This window comes from Solanum verrucosum, unplaced genomic scaffold (assembly GCF_900185275.1).
Source record: "Solanum verrucosum unplaced genomic scaffold, falcon-dt-bn FXZP01000093.1, whole genome shotgun sequence".
NCBI lineage: Eukaryota > Viridiplantae > Streptophyta > Magnoliopsida > Solanales > Solanaceae > Solanum > Solanum verrucosum.
The window spans coordinates 2083581-2105247 of record NW_026020065.1 but is presented as its reverse complement, the minus strand read 5'-3'; the positions used below and the strand labels follow the sequence as shown (position 1 = coordinate 2105247).

General features: G+C 31.1%; 3 protein-coding genes across 3 annotated transcripts in view; 1 reads left to right on the top strand and 2 right to left on the bottom strand.

Annotated features, from left to right (window-relative positions):
• LOC125823662 (uncharacterized) overlaps positions 1-21667 on the top strand; it is a 608951-nt gene that overhangs the window by 444648 nt on the left and 142636 nt on the right. The gene's annotated exons all lie outside the window — the stretch shown is intronic.
• Positions 7584-9317, bottom strand: LOC125823638 (uncharacterized). Its single transcript, XM_049502984.1, has one exon. It carries the CDS (start codon positions 9315-9317, stop codon positions 7584-7586), a length of 1734 nt encoding a protein of 577 aa, XP_049358941.1.
• On the bottom strand, positions 11545-13967 carry LOC125823636 (uncharacterized). Its single transcript, XM_049502981.1, has 2 exons — positions 13909-13967; positions 11545-13750 (listed from the first exon to the last, which is right to left on the bottom strand). Exon 2 carries the CDS (start codon positions 13608-13610, stop codon positions 11748-11750), a length of 1863 nt encoding a protein of 620 aa, XP_049358938.1. The 5' UTR covers positions 13611-13750; positions 13909-13967; the 3' UTR covers positions 11545-11747.

Genomic DNA, 21667 nt, shown 5'->3' with positions numbered 1-21667 from the left:
ATATTTATCCAAGACAACTCTGCTAATATTGATTTTCCACTACATATATACATTGCTTTCTCTTTTTAGATATAAGTCTTCTAACAGGGTAATGAGTTTTTTTAGTCATGTTTCAATTGTTCTATGACTAGTATTGCTTAATAAAATTTACAATAGCTTTTCTGATTGTTTATGTACTATGAATTCGTGTCTATCGAGATGTATATGCCCTCAAAAAACTATATACTTTCAAACCGAAATAACCAAAAAAATTGAACCAAACCGAACCAAACCAACAATAACCAAATCGACGGTTATTTTTTTGATTTGGTTTGGTTTGGTTTTAGAAATTTAAAAACCTATTAATAGTGGTTTGGATTTGGTTTTAACCAATAACCGAACCATGAACACTCCTACTTGGGAGTATTGATGCAGGGTGGATGATGTAATACCCCAGAAATTTCTTCGAACTAAGACTCGAACCGTTCATCGTAGTGAGTGAGATTTTACTGAGGAATTAAAATTTCTTAAGTGTTAAGGTCACTAGATGTAGCAACTTGAGTTCCAAAAAGAATTAAATTGGATATAGCAAAATCTGAAATTTTGCAAGTTAAGCTAAGTATGAGTTTTTGGTCGACTTCAAACGATCATAACTCCTAGCTCAGGATGAATTAGGTGTTCTACCAGATACCGTAGAAAAGATCTTTGAATTATCTTTCCAACGCCGCCGAGTTTGCTAAGTTTTGAGGTCGTATGAGTGAGATATGGCCTTTTGAAGATAGGTTGTCCAGTTAAGGAAAGTTAGCCGAAAATAGAGAGGGGTATTTTGGTCTTTTCCTTACCCAATCAGATTTAATTCATTTTTTGTAATATTTTAAGGGTCTAATCCTATTAGGTTCAGTTTTATAATCCTAAAATTAGCCTAGGGTTTTAGTTGAGAGTTCAAGAAGAGAAAAGAAGAGAGAAGAGGAGAGGATCAAGCGTTCGTCGAGATTCTTGCGTGTTGTAGCGGATTTTCGCCATGGGTTTGATCCCTAAGAGGTATGTAAGCTTCCATAGTGTTGGTTTTGTTCACCCACATACCAAACATGTTATTTTCAGCGCAAATTTCATTCTTGAAGTTGAAAGATTTGAGTTTTTGATGAGTTCTTGATAGGTGTTCTTGAAGTTCATTCTAAATCTTGTTGTGTTGGGTTTTGGATGATTTCTTGAGATCAAAGTGAGTGTTTTAAGGGATGTATTGAGTAGATTAGAGTGTACTTATGTTAAGTAATCAATTCTAAGTGATTGGGGAAGAAACCATTCGATTATAGGCGAAATAGGGTGAGAAAACGAGAAAAGTAACTTGTTGAATTTTCTAGGTTGGGGCCTGGCGCGATGCGCCTGCCAGAGCGCCCCAAACCCACCTCTAAAGTTTAGGCCACCCATAGCGCCAGGGTCGCCTGCCCCATCCAATTTGTCGTCGGTTGCCCCGTTTGAATTCGTTTAAAGTGCACCTTCACTCCTTTTCGATTCTAACTACTCTAAGTTACTTCTAAACACCTAACATGATCATAACCTTTAATTCATAAATCAAATTCAAGGTAGAGTTGAGAGTCAAGTTTGAGAGTTGTTTCAAGACTCGAGAAAGTGAGTATGAGGATGAAGAGAATGTATTCATGAATCTACTTTGTCATCATGAGATCCTTCATATCATGAACCAAAACTATTGAATTCATAATTCACATTCAAGAGAGAGTTAAGAGTAAAGTTTAAGTAAGCCTTTGAGTTCAATTGTGAATCCTTTGAGATCAACTATCGATTTGAACTAAGTTCTGAGAAAGTAAGTGAGAGAATGAGAAGCGTCGTATACATGAGTCCATGTTGTTATGTAGATCATCGAGTCGAGTTGTTTCATGCCCATAATTCCGCATGAACTTCGTAAGTTGCGCATCTTTCAGAGAAGTGGTATCTTCAAGTTTTAAGCCTTTAAGTGTTGAGTTCCTAAGCCCTTTTGAGAAGTATCTTTGAGTTCTTGAGTTAAGAAGTTCATGCTTATAATTCCGCATGAACCTTTTGAGTTGAGCATTCTTTAAATGAATAGTATCATTAAAGTTCTTAAGTTCCAAGTATTGAGTTCTATCTATGGTTATTGAAAACCTTGCATTGAGTCATTCATGTCCCTAATTCATGAAAGTTTCAAGTTAAGCAAAGAGTAAAGAGTTGAGTTCATTTCTCAAAAGTTATTAGGGAACTAAGTATTCCCAAAGAAGTTTATAAATGTTTTCACATTTGAGCAAGAAAGGAACTATGATTTCCAAAAAAGCCTTTGGGCTAGTTTTCAGTAAAGGGAACATCGATTCCAAAAAAGCTTTTGGGCTAAGCTTTGAGCAATTATCTCAAATCAAAGAAAAAGGTGTTTAAAACACATATGAGCTAAAGTATATTTTGGGAGTAGTATTGAGCACCGAATTGGGGACGCGAGTTCATATTAACTCAAATCTCCATAAGAACTATGTGGCCAACATGGAATTTAACGGGTCATACTTTTTAGATGATCACGTAAGTTAAGCTAGTGGATCCACTAAGTTAAGTAAGGTCCTATACTAATGGCAAGGTATAGGATGGTCCTTGGCAGTGCGAGGTAAAGTGTTGTATCATCACTATAGCTCTTAAGTGATGGTTGTTGGTTAGAGAAACTCCCACAAAAGTTATTGTATTCTTATATACACAATTATTTGTATTTTTACATATATTTCAGAGTTATGTTGTATCATTGCATACACACAGAGTTGACAGCATGTTTTTAAACAGTTTGTTTCTTTATATTGCACTTGTTTTAAAATTGCTTTATATTGAAATGAGTTCAGTCATATTGAGTTGTGTATTCAAAATTGAGTTTCCAGAGTTGAGTACCCAGAGTTGAATATCATATCTTTTAGTTAAGTATCTAATCTCTGAGTTGAGTATCTTATCCTTGAATACTTTTGAGTTAAGTAAGTTTGAGAAGAGGTAAGTATGTTTCCTTTGTATCAAGTTTCAAGCTTATGTTATGCTTTAGAATTCCTCTTACATGCTCGTACATTCCACGTACTGAGCCATTTGGCCTGCATCTTCTCATGATGCAGATCCAGGTATTCAGGATCATCAACAGGAGCTTCGTTGATGTCACATGGAGTTCGAGTTAGCTATGGTGAGTCTCTTTGCTTCCGGAGGATTCCATTTACTTTCAATTGTTAGGAGGTCGTGGGTCTTGTCCCGACTTCCATCATTGTCATTTAGAGGCTTCATAGATAGACAGTAGAGTTTTAGAAGTCTTCATTTATTTTGTCAAATGTTTTAAAGACTAAAGTTGCCTTTTTATGGCGAGTTGTATATATTTTATTATACAGAGGTTTCTTTGGACTTAAAGTTTGTATTTCAGTTTCATGAATTTTATTCAGTTTTAAGCTTTATATGCTTGAATCAGTTTTCCGCTTGTAGTCAGTCAGGATGAGGGTTCACTTGGGGACCAGCAATGGTTCTCGAGTGCCGGTCACGTCCAGGGTGTAGGCTCGAATCGTGACAGATGAAATGGAGGTTCATATTTGGACTTTTAATTTGTGTGATTAGAAGGTGTCATGTAAATTTAAAGGCAAGTTATAAAGAGTGGTGGTTAGACCAACTATGTTGTATGGAACAAATGTTAATCAATCGAGAATTATCACATTCAAAAGATGGACGTCATGGAGATGAGATGTTGTGATGTTGTATGAGTATGCTAGGGAATAAAAATGAAGATATTAGAAACAAAATGGGAGTGACTTCGGTGGAATACAAGATGCGAGAAGCGGGATTAAGATGGTTCAGGCAAGTGATGAGAATTGCACGAATGTCCTAGTGTAAAGGCGTGAGAGGTTGGCTATAGACGGATTCAAAAGAGGCAGAGGTAGATCGAAGAAGTTTAGGGGAGAGGTGATTAGACAGAACATGAAGTGTATAATTGCAGCTTACCAAAGACATGACCATAGTTAGGAAGGTGTAGAGGACAAGAATTAGGGTAGAAGGTTATTAGGTATGAGTGAATCTATATAGTAAGTAGGAGTGTATTGGCTTGTTTCCCTTTTTTTTTAAAATAAAATAAAATCCATTCGAGTATTACCTCGAAGTGGAGTCTTGTTTATTAGTAAGTAGGAGTGTATTGGCTTGCTTCTCTTACTAGTAGGCGAAGTACTACTCTTGTACCTTTTTGTTTTTCGATTTATGTAACTATCTATTATTTCGTATAGTTCGATTATAGAATTATTGTTGTAGTACTTTTCTGGTATCATCTATCATTTTTGTTATTTTATATTGTCTCTTGTATTTTCATTATGTCTTTTTTAAAATTATTTTTGTCTTGAGCTAAGTATCTATCGAAATACACCTCTCTACGACTCTACCTCACCTTTGTAAAATCTACGTAGATTTTACTCGCTTTAGACCCAATCTGTGGGACTACTCTGGGTATGTGGTTGTTATTGTTGAGTTGGGAGTATTGAGTATATATCCCTTAGATCACTAGGATGTGACATTATATTTTTGTCATTCAAATTTTGATACTAAATTTAAATTAAACTTACAAATAAACTTATTCAAAATTTTGTACATTTATTACTCCTATAAATATATAAGAAACCTATAGGAATACTATAAAGAAATTAAATTTGAAAATTCTATAAAAGATTCACACGAAACTCTAAAGTAGTTTGAATTCAAAATTTGTAAATAAGTAACATCAATATTGAAATTTTTGGAGGTAGAACCCACAAAACACACTCATAAGTCATTTATGTAGGGAAACATGTTTTTGATTTTGACAAATATATATTAGACAACACATGATTTATCTTTTCCATAAAAATGATTTTTGGGACCAAAAAGTTTGAACTAAATTGAAAATTCAACTCACATCTAGAATTTAAAGTCAAGTGGACATTGACTTTGAACTGGGAAGAGAGGGAACGTCGGTGAGAAGAGGGTAAAGATAAAAATTAACTTCATGGAGATGATAGAATTAGATTCAGGTCTATTCATATGGATCAATTTGAATTTAAATATTGTTTGAAATAAATTTTAAAAGTGACGGAAAATAAATTGTAATTATAAATAAAATATATGAAGAAATATGAATATTTTATTAATAAATAGTGCGGGTACAATTATGTTCCTCCTTATATTCTTCTTTTCATAAGATTTATCCATGATTCGAGGCTTCCTAGATTCTTCTTTTCATAAGATTTATCCATAATTCGAGGACCGTTAGTGACGTATTTCTCAAACTAGATTCTTCTTTATGAATATTACATGAATTTGCAAAATATTCAAGATGCATTTTGTAAGGGACCCTTATATAAGTATGGACTAGGGTTAAAAGTTGAGTTAAGGCTCCAAGAATACTAATTGTAATTGAACACACCTTATAGAATCTCAACTCGAATTGAACACGTCTGTTATAGTCCCATCAAATTTTAATTTCTACATAAATATTTAATAAATAAAAGGGACACAACTATGCAGATTATTTCTCAAAAGTTGTTTCTCTTTAGAATTATAAAAAGGACTCCTGCATTTCAAAACATAAAAAGAAAGCTAGCTTCTCCAATTCTTGTAAAGTTCCAAAGAAGATTTCTTCTCCAAAAAGTGAACAATTTTTTGTAATAGATACATTCATAGACTGTGATTCTTTGATGTAGTTCGTGTTTATATACATGTGAATCCACTATTAGATTAGTGAAACGAATTCAATGATTCTGCAAACTTTGGAATAGCCCTCTCCCTTTCAATTTCCTTGTTTTATTCTACCAACTTTTTGATAATTCATAAACTAGAGAAAATAATGAACTAACAAGAATCCAATTCAAAACATACAATCTCAATCTCTCTTTGCATTTTTATTATAGCTAAATTCTGCTTCTACGTCAGCTAACAACATAAAATCTAAAGCAGAAATCAAAGAATGAATGTACAATTTGAATTTATATATTGTTTGAAATAAATTTAAAAAGTGGCAAAAAATAAATTGTAATCATAAATAAAATATATGAAGAAATATGAATATTTTATTGATAAATTGTACAGGTACAATTCTGCATTTAGATTTTTCTTCTCATAATATTTATCCATGATTCGAGAGCCGTTAGTGACGTATTTCTCGAATCAAAATGTGTTCTTTTTATGAATATTCCATAAATTTGCGAAATATTCGAGATGCCTTTTTTAAGGGATCCTTAATTATGAACTAGGATTTAAGGTTGAGTTAAACCTCCAAGAATCCTAATTGAAATGGAACACACCTTGTAGAATTTCAATTCGAATTGAACACGTTTGTTATAATCCAACAAAATTTCAATGTCTACATATATATTTAATAAAGGGAAAAGGGTCTAATATACCCCTCAACTTTGTCATTTAGAGTTGATATACCCCTCGTTATGAAAGTGGCTCATATATACCCCTACTTATATACAAATGGCTCACACATACCCTTTCCCTCTAACGGAAATGAAAAAATAATAATTTTAGTTTCATTTTTTATTATTTTTTTTATAAAAAAACTATAATCCCATACGGGTATATTTAATCTTCCTCAAACATATTTTTTTGTTTCAATGACTAATTTAGATTTATTATTTTGATGGTCAAATTTATTTATGTTTCACTAATATTCTTGTAAAACTTATTATAGATGACCAATTTTTTTTCTTCAAATACAAAAATTAAATTACAATATAGACAAAAAAAAATTGTTTTAAATTATAATATAGCCACAAAAAAATAGTTTTAAAATTTTTTCTTTACACTAAAGAATGAAAGAAAAAAATAAAATAAGAATAAGAAACTAAAATAATGAAAATCAAAGAAGTCAAAAAATAATTTATGTATGAAAAATATTGAAATATACCTTGAACTTTGCTAGAAGAATCCTATATACCCCTAAATGATTTTTAAAAAAAATTATAAGTTTAAAATTAATTTTTTCACTTCCGTTAAATGAAGGGTATATGTGAGCTCATTTTGTAACGGTAGGGGTATATGTGAGCCGTTTGTATAACGGTAAGGGTATATATGAGCCACTTTCATAACGAGGGCATATCAGCTCCAAATAGCAAAGTTGAGGGGTATATCAGACCATTTTCCCTTTAATAAATAAAAAAGGACACACCTATGCAAATTATTTCTGAAAAGTTGTATATCTTTAGAATTATAGAAGGACTCATGTATTTCAAAACAGAAAAAAGTAAGCTTCTCCAATTTTTGTAATAGATACATTCATAGATTGTGATTCTTTGATGTAGTTCATTATAGCTTAATTTTACTTCTACGTCAGCTAACAACGTAAAATCTAAAGAGAAATCAAAGAAAGAAATGTACAATCAATCAATTCGTACTTGTTAAAATAACGTATTTTAAGTCCTTTGCTTAAAAAGACACAAATATTGCCCTATACTATATATGACCTACAACTTGGAAGAAAATTCATAAAACATAACGATATAAAATGCAAAAATATCACCAAATTTACTGCATCAATTGTTTGAAGTTGGATGCATCTCAGAATAAAACTATAGCCAATGTGAGCACTTAGCGTCACCATTTTCCACCTTCTATCTTTCACATAACGCGTTGAGCAGCACGTGACCAAGCATAACGTCCACAAAGTATTGGTGTCCAATCTGACCATCCATCCACTTCTGCTTGACAGGAAAACGACCATAATGCATCCCGTCATTGCATCTGTTGTCATAGTGCCATGGATAAGTCATGTCGAAATCATCAATAACATGATCAACCAAACCATATGCCTTAAACTTATCCAACACTACCCCATTAAAGGCCTCCATTTTATTTGGATTGAATCCTAATATTCTAGCAAATCCCCCTGTAGCTATTGTGGTCCTATATATCACTCCGGGGGGTCTCAACCCTCTCTGTCGTACCCCATTAAGTACCTCAGCCCAGAATGATGCAGCATAGCCGGCAACTTCAATGAATTGCTTAATATTAGACCAATGTAGTCCATCATGTAAGCCCGAATTCATGATTATAGTGTCTGGAACAACATGCCCCGAGAAGTACCCATTCAATAGTTCTCTGTAGTTTGCATCTGTCAACGAATTCAAGCCTTGATTATTCCCTGTCGCATTAGGATGCCCGTTATAAATACTAGTAAATCTAACTATTTGTGATGGATTCTTTGGGTTGCTGATGTTCAAATCACTTCTTCTTCGAACCTCCTTTATATCATTCACATCTAAAATGAAATTAACAATGTTTCTCACTGTATCACAATGATTCGAATCACCCCACCAGAAAATCCAACGATCTTTCAAACAATTCCATGCTTCTTCACTTGAGAACATTTTGAATGAACAATGTGTTGAATATACCCAACCATTGCTCTCTAAGGACCCCAATGGACCATCACACCATGGTTTTTGGCATGGAAAATTTGGTTCTTGGCATCTATAACGTCCATCATTGCTAATTAGGCAACTATCATTCTTGACATGACGAGTCCATCGACCAGACCAAACATCTCTAACAAGATCTAACTTCTTGCATTGAGATATTTCAGGTAATTCAACAGCAGACTTGGAGAATTTTATTGGGATCACGCGTAAAACCTTGTCAAATGCAAATCTTTCAGGCCAAAACCTCAAGCCTTCATAATGTCGAAATAGTAAGATGATTGTAAGATTGTAATCCCCTGAAAAATCAGGATGGACTTGCAAGAAAAACTGGTAAGTACCATTGCCTAAATCTTTAATAGGTGGTCTAGACTTCCATGTTTCACCAGCAATATCAGTTTCAAAATAATCACCACCCGAACAACGAGGTTTCCCTGAATCATACAATGCATGGATTACAAATTCATGAATATCCCCAGTTGACAACTCAACGTTCTCGCGACCATCCAAAGCAGGGATTTTTACATCCACAGTTCTTGATCCCTTACACAGCTCACCACCAGGATCCAACAACTTGGTAAGAAGATTCGATGAATAGTTTGCCTCTAATTCAGCTGAAATCCACCTACAAACTCTTGGACTTGAAGTTTGTTCCTTGTTGGACAAATTTGTCACCATCTCAAGACTGAAATCAGGAGCCAGATTCTGGTAAGTATTTAACCAAGAATTGTAATATTCGATAATATTGGTAAATTTGATATCTTTAAAGGTAGGACTAAACTTCCCTGAACTACCCACGCTGACACTATCAATCTCCCACACAATCAAGATTCCAAGAAAAACACTCATCGTCAATAGCTTAAACCACCATTGGATCTTGGTGCTATTTGACCTCATAACCCATCCAAAATTTGCAGATTTCTCAGACATTACCAATGCTGACACCAATCTACCAAAATCCAACAACAGAACAACACAACCCACCAAGAATCTTGAAATTTTTTCACCTTATTGGTTTAAAAAGACTAACTTTTTGCCATAATCTTTGATAAATATCAGAAATGTTTTGTATGTTGTCTAATATATATGTTCCTATTTGTACATCTTATTTAGTGTTAAATGCACTTGATTAGAGAGCATGTATCTTGATCATACTTACATAACTATTTTAATTTGAGTTTTATGTTGATTTTCCTACTTTTTATTTGGTTAAATGCATTTGATTAGAGAATTATTAAATTAAATTTATTTTCAATATTACATAACTTGTGCTACGTATATGATCAGACTAAAAAAATAAAATTTTATTATCTCATTTATAAAATAGAAAGATATTTATACACATTCAAATTTGTCCAAGTTCATAGAGATGATACAAAGTTGATGAGCAAAGAATGCCAGGTAGGAGCCATTGGAGTACTATTTTGCACAAATGTCATAGTCTAGCTCAAGTGTTTTAAAGACGATACCTTTATAATATTTATTTCGTTCAACGTACTACACACAAATAAATTATAAATAAAAAGGTAAATTAATTAATACGTCAATTTTCTTATACAAATTTATCATTTGATCGTCTTTATTATTCCGAATAAAGGTGTGATACCAATCATAACTAAAAATAATAGATTCACTTTTAGAAAAGATATAAATACCTATATGAATCTCTTGAAAATTATTTAGAAAAAGAGCAGAAGCTTTCATTATTGTGATGTCACAATCAAATATCGTTTGCATAAAGAGAATAAAAACTTTTATCTTCTTTTTTTATACTAAATATGATAATTGTGTTTGCAAATTGCAATCACTACTTCACAATTAGTTTTCAATTAACACTCATAGAAGATGATGCCGTTGGAATATTTGTTGTAAATTCTAAAACTTTAGACTTTACTTAATATCATAACATTTGTTTTGTTTAATGTTCCATCAATTTCGACCAATTGAATGCGTATATACTGATTATATAAATTTAACTGTACCGTTTTTGCGGTTAAAAACTCTTATCCACTCTTCTCTTCTAATTAAACGGCAAACATATGAGGATAGTACAGGGGATTCTGATAAAGCTGACAATAATTCACAAGGTGAATGAGAAGACAGAAACAAAACAATGGGTGAAAGTAACTTGTCCAAAGGTGAAAAACTTCCAACATAACAACAAATATTCCAATTGGGACAATCTAGATTTTTTAGAATATGGGTGATTATTAAAAAAATTGGGAATTGATCTTTAGTTTCCAAGTAAATAACTAAACCTTCAACCAAATATATCATTCAGTCTTTTTAGTACGAGTGTCAGCAAATAATATTACAATAATTAAAATGAGCAAAACATAGTTTATAAGCAAGATATTGAAATATTCTAAGGCACCGCATTGATAAATCACATATCCCTCCATTTTTTTATGTTTCAAATTACAAACTATCAAATACAGAGAATTTTGTTAAGATTCACTAGTCAACAATAGTAGTAACTAACAATTCTTTAATATAATCTCTTTTTACATGGTAAAAACAATCTCTTCACACCGAACCTGAATTATTATTTTTTGCAAATTAAAATGATGAGTCTTTCTTACAAAATATAAACTTATGGCTCAAAGTTTACATTTTACAAAAAATTGAAATCACAATTTGGAATCTCAAATCCTGCTCTTGGAGAATTATGAAATCATGATCCCAAATTGCATGTCTAAACTCCCACTAAGAAAAATATAACTTAAGAAATCCAAATTATATGTCCAAACCAAACTTCAATAACCATGAATACTAGGAACAACAAGAACATGGATAATCAACATACTAATGAGGGCACTGATGAGCAAGTTCAAAAGAAAGAGTTGAATCTAGCAGAGAAGAATCAAATATGAAACTCGCAAAACCGTGAAAATTTAGGAATACTTTAGTCATCTTCTATTGTATTCGTCCCTAAAAGCTCCCACATTTTTGCTCTTCACAACCTTATGTTGGACGTGAAGGTGCTTACCATCCCATATTTTAGCCATCAACTCTAAAGCACAACATGGATTTTGTTTTCATTTGAAGGGGTAAAGAAAGAAGTAAATAAATGAATGGAGTAAATGGTAATGGTAATATTCATTGTATCTTACACTAGTCCAAACAAATAGGACTACAAGAAGCTCAAAAATGAAATATAAACACTATTCTATAGTATTCACCTATACAACCTCTAGTATTGGCCTACAACGTGACAGAAAATCCAGAAAACATAATGACAGTAAAATACATAAAAAGAGATCAAGAATATAACTTGCAAAATTTTTAGCAGCCAAGCTTCAAATGCACCATCAATTGCTTGAAGTTAGCTGTGCATCTCAGAAGGTAGCTCGCCATCTTCTATCTTGCACATAACGTGTTGATCAGCACGTGACCAAGCATAACGTCCACAAAGTATTGGTGCCCAATCTGGCCATCCCTCCACTTCAACTTGGCAGGAGCACGGCCATAATGCACCCCGTCATTGCATCTGTTGTCGTAGTGCCATGGATAAGTCATGTCGAAATCATCAATGACGCGATCAACTAAACCATATGCCCTAAACTTATCCAAGACTACCCCATTGAAGGCCTCCATTTTACTTGGATTGAATGCTAATTGTCTAGCATATCCACCAGTGGTAATTGTGGTCCTATATATGACTTCGGGCGGTGTCAACCCTCTCTGCCTTACCCCATTAAATACCTCAGCCCAGAATGATGCAGCATAGTCAGCACCTTCAATAAAATGCCTAACATTAGGCCAATACACTCCATCATGTAAGCCTGAATTCATGATTATAGTGTCTGGAACAGCATGTCCAGAGAAGTAGCCTTTCAAAAGTTCTCTATAGCCAGCATCTCTCAATGAATTCAAGCCTTGATAATTGCCTGTTTGGTTATGATGCCCATTGAAAATGTTGGTAAATCGAACTGTTTGTGATGGATTCCTCGGGTTGGTGACGTTCAAATCAGATCTTCTTGGGACGTCCTTTATATCATTCACATCTAAAATGAAATTAAGGATGTTTCTCACTGTGTCACAATGATTCGAATCACCCCACCAGAAAATCCAACGATCGTTCAAACAATTCCATGCTTCTTCACTTGAGAACATCTTGAATGAACAATGTGTTGAATATACCCAACCATTGCTCTCCAAGGATCCCAATAGACCATCACACCATGGTTTTTGGCATGGAAAATTTGGTTCTTGGCATCTGTATCTCCCATCTCTGCTAATTGGACAGCTATCATTCTTGGCATGACGAGTCCATCGACCAGACCAAACATCTCTAACAAGATCTGACTTCTTGCATTGAGATATTTCAGGTAAATCAACAGAGGACTTGGAGAATCTGATTGGGATCACGCGCAGAACCTTGTCAAATGCAAATCTTACAGGCGAAAACTTCAAGCCTTCATGATGTCGAAATAGTAGGATAATTGTAAGATTGTAATCTCCAGCAAAATCAGGGTGGACTTGCAGGGAAAACTGATAAGTACCATTGCCAAAATCTTTAATAGGAGGTCTAGACTTCCATGTTACACCAGAAATATCAGTTTCATAATAATCACCACCCAAACAATGGGGTTTCCCAGAATCATCCAATGCATGAAAAACAAACTCATGAATATCCCCAGTTGACAACTCAATATTCTCACGACCATCCAAAGCAGGAATATTTACATCCACAGTTCTTGAATCCCTACATGGCTCGCCACCAGGAGCCAACCACTTCCTAAGAAGATTCGACGAATAGTTTGCCTCTAATTCAGCTGAAATCCACCTAAAAACTCCTGGTCTTGAATCCTCTACCCGTTCCAGTTCCTTATTCGACACCATTTCAAGACTGAAATCAGGGGCATTACCTTGATTTTCAGTCAAATTAACTGGTTGAGGTTCAACTTTAGGAGCAAGATTTTTTCGGGTAAAATCTCGATTCAAATTCTGTTGAGTATTTACAGAATGAGGTCTTAAAGAAATATTAGTAAAGCTGAAATCTTTAAAGCCAGGACTAAACTTTCTTGAACTATTAACCTTCAACAAAACAAAATCTCTCTGAAAACTACCCACACTAACACCATCAATCCCCCACACAATCAAGATTCCAAGAAAAACACCCATTGTCAATAGCTTAAACCACCATTGAACTTTGGGGTTATTAGACCTCATACCCCACCCAAAATTTCCAGCTTTCTCAGGCATCTGAGATGAAAACATCTTGTCAATGTTGACACCAACTCACCAAACTCCAACAAAACAACCAAGAACCATAAAAAGCTTCACCTTTTCCCTCAAATCTTTGACACCAACAGCAAGAACTGTACAAACCCACCAAGAATCTTGAAAAAACTCACCTACTAGTAAAAAAGATTAAATCTTTACATTAAGTTTCTGACAAACAATAGAAATCAATAAATACCCAATTCTTGAAACAAGATAATAAGTAGTACTACTACAACTTCTTTTTCAATAAAAATATAATGAAAAAAAGCTAAATAAATATAGTGAAACTTACAAGTAATAAAGCTTCATGAAAAAGCAGAGCCAAGTTTGTCAAAGCTTTTAGGCAGCACAAAAGTATAACAAGGAAAATGATAAGCTTACGGTATATAGACAATGAAAAATCATGAACAAGAAAGATTCCAACTATGATACAAAAAAGTTTCTACTGAAAAAATTATTAAAAAAAAGCTGTTTATCTGAAATTGATATTAACAATTGTCGATAATACCCTTGAAATTGTGTAGAATTACTATATTGCACGTCACCGACAGACACGGAAATGGAATATTGAGCCGCGGAACATGGGACTTTTAGCCCAGCGCTCTTACCGGGGCATTTCTGTCTTCTTGAAATTATTATTTGCCACGTGGCACACTAATTTATTTTGATTAGTATTTATTTATGTTAAAAACAAAAATTACGCTAAATGTCATTCTTAATTTGAGTTGGAATCAAACTGTTTTCTATAATTAGTTGAGTTATAGTTATATGAATCTAAGAGCTATTTTTAGACTCTGTATTATCATAGTTTGGAGTGTTAATTAATTTGACTTTATTAGCTCTTTCCTTATACGTTAAAAATCGAAAATATAATCAAAATTATATAAAATAGAATAGAATTATTTTCTTATTTTTAATCAATATTTTCACCCCGTAAGAGTATATGATATGAATGCTATGAAAAATAAAATATCAACTTCTTAGTTTTGTTACTTTGTATATGTGAATTGACATATTTAAATATATATATATTACAAATTTGTATATGTATTAAGTTAGAGAGAATATAGAAGAAGTAAGAGGTTTTACCTGATAACTCAAAATCTCTTCAATCTTATCATAAGAAAATACTCCAATAATAGTTGTCCACTGAACTTTACCCACCTCTTAAGAAATTAAGAAATTATAAATAAAAGAATAGTTTTACTATATCACTCTTTGAATATAATAAATACAATATATTGAAAAATGTAATAGAGAATTGATTATAATCAATGATTAGAGTATATTATGAACTAAGTATAAAATTATCCATTAATTTCGTAAAGTTAACAAGTATTGTTGGACATCCTAAAATAACATAGTGAACAACTATTGTTGGACAGAAAAAGTATGTGACAGACCCTATTTATAATACTAAAAAATCGAATTAAATTAAAACTAGAAAACTTATTTCAATATAAACTAAGACAAAACTTAAATTAATATATATATATATATATTTATATAAAATAAAAAATCTAAATGACTTAGAATTCCTGTTCATATTTTATTTGCTAGAGGAAATCAATTAGTATGTGAGTGATATTAATTATAGAAAATCATCATTTGATAATCTTGTTCTAAATAAAGGCGTCTATTCAATCATAGCTTAAAATAATAAACTTACTTTTAGAAAAAAGATATACCCTAAATGGGTTCCGTGAAAATAATTTAATCAAACAGTAGAAGCTTTCAATTAATTTTATAAACTTATGTCACAATCAAATATTATTTGCTTAAAAGCCACCAAAATAAACAAACATATTTCATCTTCTTTTTGACTACGATCAATACATTTGCATTTTCAATCATTACGCCAAAAAGTTTGTTGATTTTTGAATTAAGTCGTTTGGTTGAGAATAAGTTATTTCAGAAATATTTTGGAATTAGTTATTTTGAGATAACTTATTTCAGCATGTATATAAGATAATTTATCTCATTACTATGGTATAAATGGTAGGATAAATTATCTCAAACATAACAATTGAACAAGACAACAATTTTTTTTTATCTTTGAACTATTTTTATCCCAAAACTATTTATTTTTCCTCACACCAAACGATTATCGAATGACAATTGAAATATTACTCAATATTTTTTATTATCATAAAGTTATTAAATTATTTTCTATAAATGAAAACATCGTTAATTTTGCTGAAATATTACATAAAATTGAAGAATCTTAACAATTCAGTTAATTAGTTGATTATATGAATATTCACTTTTAATAAAAAATCAATTCTCCATGTTATAATTTTCTCCCCTCCCATTCCCCAATTCGTCCTCCCCCAATTAAAAAGAAAGAAGGTATCATATAAAGTCATTAGGAGAAGATAAAATTAAAGAGATATTTTATGACATAATTGAGCAAAGTTAAATAGTAGTATATTGTTTTATTAGGAAAGAATTGTTTAGTGATTATTGTGATTCTTTAGGGTAAAGTTGGATGATTTGTTATAAAATTTTGATCAGTGAATTTTTGTGATACTTGAACGAAATTATTATCATCGTGAATTAATTTTTTATTATCTGTTTAGATTACTTTTGCCCATCTTGATTAATTTTATGAGAACTATGTCACATTTCATCAGCAACATATATCAGATAACTCTATCTACCAAAGTTAGAATAGATAAAAAAAATCACCTAAAAAAATATTTCAAACAATATAAAACGTACAAGAGAATAAATTAAAATAATTGGACATGCTTAAAAAATAAAAAGAATTAAATTGTAATGGATCTTGTTAACACACAATTTGAATTGTGGAACATATTGATCAACTTTGTGTTCGAAAAAAACTTGAAGTTGAAATTCAACTTTAATTAGTTTAGTTTGATTTAGTTTATGAACTTAAAAAATCGACATAAATGATTTGATTTGATATTCGAAAAACACAAATCAACTCGATCTATATATTTTACTCTTATTTACGAGAACCTCCTCTCCCATTTTCCTTTAACTCACTCCCAAATAAAAATACATTTTGAGTTTTTTCTTATACAACTTCTACTTTAAATAATAGTTCATTTATTAGTTAATTGCAGAAAATCGAACATTTTGTTCCTTGTTTTACTTATTCTGGTATTTTTTGTTGTTGTTATTGTTGTTGATATTATTGTGGTGTCTGGTGATGCTGATGTTTACTTTAATTTATCTTTGATGTGTGTTCAAAATTTTTTTTCATGTTTGGACAAATTTAAACCTTTTTAATTTCATGCGTGTTTACCTTTTATTTTTTAACGTCATTAATGAAAAATGGTAAAAGTAAATTATTTTGCGCGTCAATTTTATAACAATAAGTGTGCAATTGACCCCAACTTTTAATAGAGGACACCAACAAGGGTTGTGGTGGAGTGACAAGTATTTCTGCATTTTTTGGGTACGAAATCGCCTTTGTTAGGGAACACTTTACCTCCTAACGTGAGACTTTTCTGCGTGAATCTGAATTTAATTTGGCTTCAATATAAATATCGGACGCGGCTCTAAATTTAATTTGGCTCTAATATGAATATCAGACGTCAGGTTAAAAAAAAAAAAACTTTTAATAGAGGACAAAAAGTAGACCATTTCGGAAATAGGCAATTTTGGACGGTTTTCCTTTTTTTGAATTAAAAAATAAAATTTAAACAAAACAGAAAACCAAACAATAATTAGTATAGTGTTTTTTATTAGCAAAATTTTGTTAGATTAGTAAAAGTTATATCGTGACACAACGTGTAAACATGCTTTGTTCTTAATTCCTTTTTCAGTAATCTCTACATAAACGAATGTAGGTTCCTTAATCCATTTTTTTATATATTAAAACGGCAAAGCACGAGGAGTAAAAAATTTAGCACATTTCTACACGATCACTTAAAAAAAATGACAAGAATATGAACATAAAGAAAGGTGTTTTTCTGGCTATGGATTTTTTCACTTTTTTCGAGGTTGAATTCTGAAAATTATGTTTTTTGATATTTCAAAATTTTCAAGAATTTTTTTAAAAAAAACGTTTTCAGTCCAAATTACTTATAAAACATTAGAAAAAACCTTAATTTTCAAATATTATTTTGTTTCTTTTAAAATAAAAACTCTTATTTCACGATGAAACTTGATCAAGTGTCCACGGTATATTTATTGCTCGGGTGGGAACTCTATGATTGAGTTATCAATAATCTTTTCCCACTATCCTCCATAGTTTTCGTCCTAGTTGCAATTGTCAACACCAAAATATGTATGTTTGACTTCCAATTTTTGACTTTGGAGTGTTTGACATATATATTGTAGTAATTCTACTTGTAAGCATGTTTGAGTTTTGAACGAATCATAGAAAATTTTAACACTTAGTTGATTGACTATCTGAACTTCTACCTTTTTGATGAGAATTTAATTTTCCATATTACAATTTCCTCCCCAATTCCATTTTTTTTTTTAAAAAAAAAAGAGTTTTGAACGAATGAGTAATATAATGTTATTAATTATTTCAAAATAATATTGAATCAAGAAACAAAACTCGAGCAAAGCACAAGGATAAAAAAGGGTAATTAGCACATTGCACGCAAGGGCATAGTTGAGTGGTTGGGACTTGGGAGGTGGGTCCCAGGTAGGAGACTTGAGATCAAATTCAATCATCGTCTACTATTCAGTCACATGAGTTTGCCTAGTGCAATTTATATTTCTCACATAGTCATAGGCTGAAAGTACATTTCTACATGATCATCATGGACGAATTTAGGTGGAAGGAAAGAAGTTCAGTTATATTTTTTTTTATAATAGGTAACAAATGTTGAATCTTCTTTACACAACATACTTCTTTTGTCTCTAATTACTTGTCCACTTTTGAATTGAATTGACATACCTATTAAGAAAATAATGATTGTCATAATGAATTTACCATTTTACCCCTAGCAATTATGAAATGGATGAATTAAAATTTTAAAATTTTCAAGAAGTTCTAACTTTTTCAAAATTAATTAATTGAGGGTATAATACGTAAAATAATTTTTTCTTTCTTGATTTGTCAAAATGGATAAGTAAAAAGGGATAAATAAAAAAATGAATAAGTAATTAAGGACAAATAGAGTAAAATATAATGCTATCGTTGCTCTTATGTCAATAATTGAAAATTCATAATTATGCACGGAAAGAAGTGTTGTGAAACTTCCAATAAAAAAACAAGAGAAAAATACAGCTGGACACACTACAAAAACATTATTTTTCCATAAACTTCCAATAAGAAAACAAGGAATTAGTTTTGTGATTCTACAAAAATCTTTTCACATTATCCTTCAAAGTTTTCTTCCTATTTGCAATTTTAAACACCAAATTAATTATACATGTTGGCTTCTAAATTTTGAATTAAAAAGAAAAAAACAAATAAATAAAGTCATCAAACATAAAAGATAGGACGTGACACTACGTGAAAGCATGCCTTCTTGTTTCAGTCTGTACATAAATGAATGTATGTTCCTCTTACCATTTTTTTTTTATAATGTTAGCTACTTATGTGCAAAAACATGCATATATTATTAATTAGCATTCCTATTTCCCTTTCTTCGTTACAAACGTGGCATACATGAAATTTTGTGTATATAGTATCGCGATTCGTCGTCTATTATTTCGATTTTCATTTTGTAATTGCTAGTTTTGATTAATTTTCTTATTGTCATCAATAGAATTGTTATAAGTTAGTTAGTAATAATATACTTTTGAAAAAATAGAGTGTTGGATTATATATTCAAAAGAGAATTGAGTTTGTTGAAATGTTAATTTTTTTTAATAGAATAAAAAAGAGTTGGAGATATATAATTGGTGATCACGTAACGAGACAAATATAATGCATGTGCTCTTGTCTTTAATTTGATTGGTATTGAATATTGATGGACTATTGTACCTGTTTTGGCAGTAGGGATAGGGTCAAATTTAATTGAAATGTCTCATTTTATTTTTTGTAGTTTTTGTCTTAAATTGATATAGATGGAAAATTGAAGTTTTGTACTTTAGAGCTATATTAGTGGCTAATTATTGAGGACCCTCAAAGCAAATATATAAGTATTTCTCTACTTTGTCACACGATAAAGTCGGTGCTATCAAAACGCGGAAAATTATTTTCTTTGGTTGTTTAGTGTTTGGTATAATGAAAAATATTTTTTTATCAAATAGAGGAAAATAACTTTTCTTTCTTCTGTTTTTTGCTTAGAGCTTGTTCGATATTGCTTTAGAAAGTTAAAAATATTTATTTTGAGAAAAATATTACTACTTCCGTCCACAATTGTTTGGCAGGTATATTAAAAATAGATGTCCAAGATTAATTGTCAATTTAAACAATCAAGAAATAATTAGTCATTTTTTTGCAATTATGCCCTTAATGATAGTGTAGTTCAATTGAAAAGTTATGTGGACTTTTGGTATTCTTGGTATAGTAGGGTTATATTAGTCAAATTACACCTTGTATTAAATTTTCCTTGAGGGGTGTGCATGACCTTACCCTGACAAACAATTGTGGACAGAGGGAGTAGTTTTTTTGAAAGTCAAGGTGTTTGGCGAATAGTAAAACTGTTTTTAATGAAAGGAGAAGAATTAATTTGCGATAGGAAAGAAATTAAAAATTTCTATTTTTTTAATTTCTTTTTTTATTAATTTACTTTTATTCGTTACTTTGATCAAGTTTAGACAAGCAATTTAGCATTACCAATCTTATTGTTTTCACTATAATTTGTGTTTTAAAACTATAATAAACGAATTCAATTGCTATTCTAGATCACAATTTACGAATAAACAATACACAACATCAAAAAGAGAGAGCAAGTTTGAAAAACAATCACATTTAATTTTTTTAACAAATCTAAAATGATATGATAATTTGTTTATATATAGACCTTTTTTTTAATAAATATTTATATTTTATTAAATCATTTAATGATGATAAGTTCATACTTAATTTAACATAACATAAATAAATATTTATTGAGCTGGTTGGAAGTTGACGTTAGAGGTACTGAAAAAGGATAAGATTTGAAAGCCAAAGATAAAGCAATGCAACTAGTGGTTTGTGAATTTTTGGCAATGCAAATAATGATACACATTTTTTATTTCTTTGGTTTCTCATTCGGTGTCTAGTACTCGCATTGAAATCTGACTATTTCGAATTCATATCGCGTGAGCCTCATTCAAGAGGAAACACTTTTTATCAAGATTTTTCATACCCAAATCTCGAACACGAGACCTTATCAACCGCACACATCTCAATGATACATAAATTCGTTGCAACTATTTTTGACATTTGCATTTAATGTCATCACCAAAACGAAGTATTAGTAGGTGAGATATCACTTACTCACATCACACATAATTCATCCACTTTTAGTTATTGGGATCTGTTAAATAGACACATAAATTCACCTTTGACATTTGTTTGATGTTTGGTAGCTCAGACAATAAATTCATAATGCTAAGTAACGCTATATTGTTACTATTAATTAATGGACTAGTAGTTTATGTTTTATATTATTCAATTATCAAAGAAAAAGTAATATTAGTCATACATAATGTATCAATTCTATTCGAATGACCAAAACGCACTTATAAGGTGGAAAAGTAAAATATAAGTTTAATGTTGAATCATAAAAAAGTAATCTTTACGGCGATCGGTTATCAAAATGATCACAATTTTGATAAAAATCAATTCGAATAAAACCAATTAAATAAACCAACTATGTTTGAATTTGGTTTGATTTGATTTACATTTTTAAAATCGATAATATTTTATTTAATTATGTTCAAAAAATTGAAGAAATAATTGAACCAAACGAATAAATTAATATATACATAACCCATATTTTATGTTTTTATCAAATTTATTTACTTATAGTTATTTATGAAAGAAAAAAATTTCTAGAAAAGAGCATTTATCTTGTTAGTTTCATATATATAGGTGTCTATGATAGTTTTTTGTTGGACTGAAAATACCATTGTCTCTTCTTTGTATAGGTTAAAAGTGGTGGATTTTGGAGTTTTATTCATAGTAA

Excerpts from the sequence above, each read along its gene's own strand:
- LOC125823638 (XM_049502984.1), bottom strand. The coding sequence starts at position 9,317 with ATGTCTGAGAAATCTGCAAATTTTGGATGGGTTATGAGGTCAAATAGC.
- LOC125823636 (XM_049502981.1), bottom strand. The coding sequence starts at position 13,610 with ATGTTTTCATCTCAGATGCCTGAGAAAGCTGGAAATTTTGGGTGGGGT.